The sequence below is a fragment of the Mastomys coucha genome, unplaced genomic scaffold (genome assembly GCF_008632895.1).
Source record: "Mastomys coucha isolate ucsf_1 unplaced genomic scaffold, UCSF_Mcou_1 pScaffold20, whole genome shotgun sequence".
NCBI classification, from domain to species: Eukaryota; Metazoa; Chordata; class Mammalia; order Rodentia; family Muridae; genus Mastomys; species Mastomys coucha.
The window spans coordinates 89,318,694-89,326,007 of record NW_022196903.1 but is presented as its reverse complement, the minus strand read 5'-3'; the positions used below and the strand labels follow the sequence as shown (position 1 = coordinate 89,326,007).

Below are 7,314 nucleotides of genomic sequence, written 5' to 3'. Positions count from 1 at the left end.
ATCGGATGGGATGGAGTGGGGTGGGATGGGATGGGATGGGATGGGATGGGATGTGTAACAGTGAAGGGAGATAAGCAGGTACCAGCTTCTGGCCAGCCAGTCTGGCCAATTTGATAATTTGAACACTAGGTTCAGTAAGAAACCCAAACATAAGGTAGAGAATGATCAAGGAATATGCTCAGTGTTGACCTCTGGCCTCCGTGGGTATACATGTATACACACACATGTATGTAAAAACATACATGAAGGCATGCATACATACATACATACACGCATCTAAATTCCTAGTAAAGTAGCAGTTCAGATGTGGCTTCTGTAGTGAACAATGTTTTCCTCTGTGCTCCTGGCGTAATGGCTGGCCTGAGTTGGGCAGGGCAGAGGCTGCACCCAAACCCTGTCAGCCCTGTCCAGTGTCATCTCCTGCATGGTGAAAGCACAGGCATGTGTTGATAAATTACCCCTGCATCTCTGTTTACAGCTCTCTTCCTCCACCCAGTGGCAGGAAGGCACTATAGACCACTTGGAAGCAGAAACATTTTTACATGTTTAATGTGATTATTTTTCTCCTGTCTGCTAGCGACTGAGCAAGAGTCTATGTTGAGCCAGTGCCTCCTTTGGTTCTCTACACACTGTCATTCTCAAGGCCCATAAGTGGGCAGATAGCCACATGGCCAAACAGCTGTCACGAAGCCAGAATTGAGAAGTGAAGCCAGCTGAGCTGTGCGGTTGATGTGTATGGGTGGTTATTAAGCATGTTGTCCTGCAGCCTCATTGAAAAACATGGCAGCCTCTAATAAATATCAAAGCCAGTCACCAGCACCATGTAAGTGTGGGGAAGTGATCGATTTCCATCGTAATTGTGTACAGGGGCATAAACACTCTCTTTAGAACACTTAATTCCATGTCAGAGTTTAAAGTGGCTGTGGTGGTTTCTATTTAGAAATAAAGTCCGAAAGGGGGCTTGGGATAGATGTCAGCCATAGAGGTCAGAATGCAGAAAGAAGCCTCAAATACGCCAATAATACAATTCCCCAAAAGATGGAGAAACTCACAAGCATTTGCCCAGGGCATCCTCGCTTCCCATGACCTGATTTTTATTGGCTCCTTTTTTCTTTGCAACCTCTCTTCTCTTTCCCCTCCAGCTGCTTCCTCAACCAGAAGGAGGAAGCAATTGGTAGTAATTGCTGGCCAGGCCAAGCTGTGGGCAAAGCTAACCATGCAGGGGAAGAGAGAGAAGCGAAGGAGAGGGCAGGTGCAGAGGCCACACGGCAAGCTCCCGATTCTTCACCCGTGGTCGCCTTCGCCACCCTGCCTTCCTCTTCTCACATGGTCATCCTTCTCTGGCTTGTTCCCCATGATGCCCTCTTCACTTGTGTCCCAGGTTGGCCTCCCCCTAACCACCTCCTGATCTCCATCTGCTCGTAGCTGCTCTCTCTGGATCCGCTTTTCAGCTCAGTCCAGTTTATTCCTGGGCTCTTTGAATGTTACAATTCCTTCACACCCTGCTTCTTCCAAGCATGCTAGTATATGCTTAATAATTAAGACTGTAATTAAAATATAACAGTGAGTATAATTAAAATTCACTTTAGAGGATCCTGAAATTATGAAGCAATTAGGTATTTTGGTGTGAAGATGCTACCAGGAAGAAGGGGGAGGGCCCCCTTCACCCTTTCCCCTGACTATGCCACTTACCATTGTAATCCAAGAGTGAAGCCTCTCTTCACTTGGGGCACCACATGGTAAGAGAATTGTTAGCAGCTTGGAGCCTGCCCTGAAGAGTAGCTGGGGCAAATGGAGTACCCAGACATGGAGTCACTGCCAAGGCCACTGGAGAACCCTCAGATTTGTGAAATGATCGGAGAAGGATCTGCCCAAACCTCTGCCCTCAGGCATCATTGTTTGTGACTGGCTGCCCTTACCTAGTCTGTCAGCTCACATGTAACATGTGGCTGATACTGCAAGATTCCCTGAGAAGCAAACCCCAGCACTAAAATGGACATGTAGCGGATTGTGGGGAATGTCACTAAGCTGCCCCACAGGGCTCATCCCTGTTGTGATGTAGAGATCACGGAGTGTTCCAGCAGCATATCTGACAAGCCTGCTGTAGCTGGAACATTGAAGGCAGTGTCAAGGAAGGAGGCCCAGGAGACTGGGAGAGACAGCTTCAAGTGAGCGGATGGGCATGCAGGGCAAAGGCCAGCGGGGCTCTGGGTGCCTGCCTAGGCACTTGTGAATTTTAACCATCAATCCTTTTTATTCCCCTTGAGAATACTGCTCTTAGGCCAGATGCTGCAGATGATATTAATTAATGACCTGAATTATTTATACTGTTGGTTCCAAGGAAAAGCAGCTTCATATGTGAGTTTTTTAAAAATCAGCATTTATTTCATCCTTACACATGGAGAATTCAGGTAATAGTGCATAGAGAATTTTGAGTGAATAGTTCTCAGAATGGGTGAAAGAAACCATGAAAAGAAAAACTAACCCCCTAAATACCAGGATAGGGGTGGGAGAGGCCTGGAACAATTATGTTCCACAGCTTGGTGGAGGTCTGGGGAGCTAGGTGCTGAGACTGGAGAATGCCAGAAAGAAAAAGCCTTTGTACTTTTTCTTAGGTTTTGTCTCTGGCCGGCTGGAGGGCACCTAGGGAAGGTATCCCCGTTGACTTCTCTGTGGGAGGAGATAGGAATGACACAGAAACTTCTGGTCCAGAGATGTGCTTCTAGCTCAGGCCAGGTTTCTGCTTCACTCTACCATTGCTCCGTTGACAGCCACACCTGCAGGTTAATGTGCAGATTCCCCAGTCTCTGACCTAACCCGTGCCATGCTGCACACCCTGTACTGCTTCTCAGCCTCTGGAACCCAGACTCGGCCCTTACCAAAGGAGTCAGAATGGACACTGCAGCCCTGTAATGAAGTAACAGTGCTTTACATCATCTGTGTTATGTCTCTGCCTGTGCATAGCAGATAATCCCAGAATTTCAGTGCAAAAAAAGGGTGTAACTATTATACATATCTGAGGGCAGGAATCTGAGTGGGGCTTAGCTGGATCCTCACACCCAATCTTCAACTAAGGGGTGTGAATATCATACTTATCTGAGGGCAGGAATCTGGGTGGGGCTTAGCTGGATCCTCACACCCAATCTTCAACAAAGGGGTGTGAATATCATACTTATCTGAGGGCAGAAGTCTGGGTTGGGCTTAGCTGGGTCCTCACACCCAATCTTCAACTAAGGGGTGTGAATATCATACTTATCTGAGGGCAGGAATCTGGGTGGGGCTTAGCTGGGTCCTCATACCCAATTTTCACCAGTTTGCAGGAAAAGTGTGTTCAGCAGGACCCCATAGCTTGCTAAGGTTCAAACTAGCTTCTGTGGCTACTAACAGATGCTGTCCCCTGGTTGCCTCATGGCTCAGTAGCTGTTGGCTGGAGGTTGCCCTTGGGTGGTTGGCAAGTGGGCTTTGTCCATAGGGTAGCTTGAAACATGGCAGTTTGCCAGCGAATGGTAGAAATGTTAAAGCAGACAAGACAAACAGAAAGTACGGGCTCTTACATCTCATCTCAGAAGTGATGTGCCATCATTCCTAGATTCTTACACAGTGAAAGGGAACAAGTTACACGAGCATGAGGAGGCAGAGTCAGTCACATGATCTTTCCAGGGCTGTTTTAGAAGCTCCCTGTGGCAACATTAAAAACAATGGGTTGGGCATAGGAATAGCTCAGTTAGCAAAGTACTTGCCATTTAAGCATGAGGACCTAAATTCAGTTGCCAGAACAAATGTAAAATAGCCAGGCATTAGTGGTGTCCACTTGTGATGCTGGCCCTGGAGAGTGGAGACATTTGTATTCCTGGGTCCCTGGGTTTCCTGTTTTGTGACTCTAGGCCTTATCTTAACACACACACACACACACACACACACACACACACACGTTTGATTCCAAGTAAAACCAGCCCCTGAATAACAACCATTCTGTCAAGGGCTTAGCATCATTGAAATTTCCTTCTCATTCACATAAAGTCTAGAAGGGTAAGTGAATCAGACATTGGGCTCTACCTCAGAATCAAGTATCTAGCTGAAGAAGTCATTGCTGTCCTTAAAAAGGCACCTCCCAGGGTTATCCTTACTGATAACGTAGCTGAAAGAAAAACAGAGATGTAAATGTCACTTTATTTCCTCGGGTGAAGTGATGAGATGAGAGCCCTGCCCAAGCTGTGTGTTTAGGCTGTACCCAGAGCTTTTCTTCCTCTGTTCTAACTATCCCTAGGCCTAGGCCTGGAGACTTCTAATCTAATCTTCCAGGCTGACTGATTCAGTCCACCTTCTTTCAGCTTCTGACTAAATTGCTCTGCTTGGCCTTATACTGTCTTTGGCAATATGTTCTAATTTTCTGACTCCTTGTTCTCTGGCTCGTTCTGTCTTCACCTGTGTCTAGCTTGTTCTCTCTGCAACCTGTGTCTGTAAAACTGTCCTGGTAAAATTGTCGTACACACACACCACATCACCACACCACCTCCTTTCTCATTCTACACTGCTGACTTACTTCATCCATAAAAGTAGGACAATAGCACTTTCTTATAGCTCGTGTTGAAAATCATATGTTGCATCTAAGTTGCTTTTCATTATCCTGGTATGCATAAGTCCATAGCGAATATTAGCTCCAAGGAAGATAATGATACATGGGGATAAAGAAGCTAAAGTTCTACCCCCTGGAGAGAGACTACAGACAATGATGTGAGAACACGTGAGACTTTCCTTGGTCCATGCTTCAGATGACGTCACACCCAGGCTCATGCGGGCAGCCTTATTTAAACCCAGTGGGTCACACACAAAAGCTGTGGAAGTAGGAGGGACTTAGTGGGAATTGTATTGGGTGAAGGAGGGATGTGAGAGGGGATATCGGCTTCAAAGTAACTAAAGTTCATTACCTAAGTTTATGAAACTGTCAACGAATAAAAATGTTTTAAAGAAGTTGCAGGGCTGGAGAGAGATGCCAGTGGTAAGGGCACTTGTTGCTGTTCCAGAGGACTTGGAGTTTATTCCCAGCATTCACATGATGGGTTATGACCATCTGTAACTCCACTTACAGAGGATCTGATGTCCTCTTCTGGCCTCTGCAGTCACCGAGCATGCACGTGGGGAAAGGACTTACATGCAGGCAAAACTGTCATAATTTTTTTTTTTAAAGTTGAAACTCAAGGAAGTTAAGTGATTTACTAAACACCATTCCCTTAATGCATGGCAGAAGTGAAAGCTCTGCTCCTTCCCCTAGTCACTGCACCCAGGGGCCCTTGGTAGAAAGTGTGACGCCCAGTGTTCGCTTCCCACTGCTGCAGAAGATGCAGTGCTCCACAGCAGACGCAGTATTCCACAGCAGACGCAGTGCTCCACAGCAGACGCAGTGCTCCACAGCAGACGCAGTGTCCCAGCGCTTCCTCATCAGCACAGTCCGCTCACCTGGCCATCGTCTCTGTGTGAGATGTGCAGACCAAATGCCTGCTCTTATTTGTGCCCACGTAGAAAGGCATGTTCTTCATGGCCACACATTCAGAGCCTTTGTTATAAAGACGTCCACCTGGCAGCTGGATAGGAGCACAGGAGCAATTCCATGGCATGCTTAAGTCTCTTCTCTCACGCCTATTCTCCCAGACTCAGCGAAGAGACAGATCCAGTTCAGACTTTGTTCCTTCCAATTTACTGAGCAAGTGCCTGAGAAACTTTTTGTGTATGCGTGATCTGGAGGAATGCTTATTTCTCATTTTGGAGTGCCAGGGACAGTGCAGGAAGTGCCTTTCTAATGAGAATTCATTAAAGTGAAAAGGAGAGGGGCTGAAAATGTCAACTGGGCGTATCTGAAAAGCGGGAACTTGGCAATAAAAAGCCACATGTGTTCTTCTTAAATTATTGGCATCAAAGGGAGGCTGGGCATCCTGGGGTTCCAGTTGTCCGACTTGACTGGGTGTGTCACTGGCAGACTAATTTCTCAATTCCCACTGTTCCCCCTTCTAGGAACTAACGTGCAGGAGGCTCAGAATATCCTAAGAAATAGCGGACTCCCCATTACGTCAGCTGTGGACCTGGAGGATGCAGCCAAGAAAGCTGTTGCCAGTGTGGCAAAGAAGTGATGGCTCTCCCTGGTTCCCATGAAGAAGGGCTTGTCCCTCACCACCGTGACAGCAGTTGTTTCTTCACTGAGAAGGGGACACACACAAGGATCATCATGTGAAAAATATTAAGTCTGAACTTTCCAAAATATGCTATCCAGAGTGCCTAAAGCTGATTTTATACTGTAGTCATTGTTTTAAAAAAAAAAAAATCACTCCTTACAATTTCACACCTTCTCTTGCAGGGTCTACCAGCTCTGGGCCACAGTCAGTGTGGCCAAATAGTGTGCATAGGTACAGTATTTAAAGCCAGATCTAGGTTCATTCACAAGGACATTTATTCTACAACAGAAAAATTTACAGGACTCACAAGTTCAGGCAGGATTATATTTAACATAGTGACTTCCAGAAGTGCAGCTAAGACACCAAGCTTCTATGAACAGTGGCCCCCACTGGCTCCTAATAGAAAGCCCATGAATGTTCTAAAGTGTGGCTTATATTGGACATCCCAAGTTAATACATGTACATTGCACACATTTTACCCTGTGCCTTAATGTTGAATCTACTGTCTGCCTCACGCTGAGTCACGGCCAGAAGCCTTAGTCACGGGTTTGAAGTGGGAGGTTTCATTTTGAGTCAGAGTTGCCGAATGCTGATTTTTATGAAACTGTGTAATTAAGCTATTTCATGAAGAGGCGCGCAGATGATCTAGCTGTTGGTAGTGCTCAGGCTTTCCCCTCTTGTCCCTCCACCTTACATCTACCAGTTTGTCACAGAAAGATGAGAGATGTCATTGGAGAGAATGTGGTCTTCCTAATGATATTCTTTTTGTGACAGGAATTTTCTTAACTTGATTTTTTGATTAATTTTGATAAATTTATAGTCAAACACATTTTAAATAAAATTGTTTTTCAGTGCTACTTAGCCACATGGTTCTTGTTTCTGTTGGCTCGCCATTGCTTCACCATTTCCTCTGAGCAGGAGGAGTCTTAGCTCCAGTTAAGAAACTGCAATTGACCTGGATTGTTCCAGCACCACACTGCCTTGGCATGTGACCATTTCTGTGGCAGTGATTCAGGGAAGGACTAAAATGTACACATTAGGCACAAGCCCAGAAATGTGTCTCTGACAGTGGACAGGGTGGTGCGGTGCAGTCAAAGGCTGCCATGTAGCAGGGCCACTGCAGTGTAAGAGTCTTCCCAGCCGTACA

The 7,314-nt window shown here is 46.2% G+C and overlaps 1 protein-coding gene across 1 annotated transcript in view; it reads left to right on the top strand.

The window, feature by feature from the left end:
* Positions 1 to 7,024, top strand: part of Suclg2 (succinate-CoA ligase GDP-forming beta subunit) — a 262,194-nt gene extending 255,170 nt beyond the window's left edge. The window contains exon 11 of the mRNA XM_031382679.1: positions 6,010 to 7,024. Coding sequence (XP_031238539.1) covers positions 6,010 to 6,125 — 116 coding nt within the window. The 3' untranslated portion in view covers positions 6,126 to 7,024. The remainder of the gene's footprint in view (positions 1 to 6,009) is intronic.
* The last annotated feature ends 290 nt before the right edge of the window (positions 7,025 to 7,314 follow it).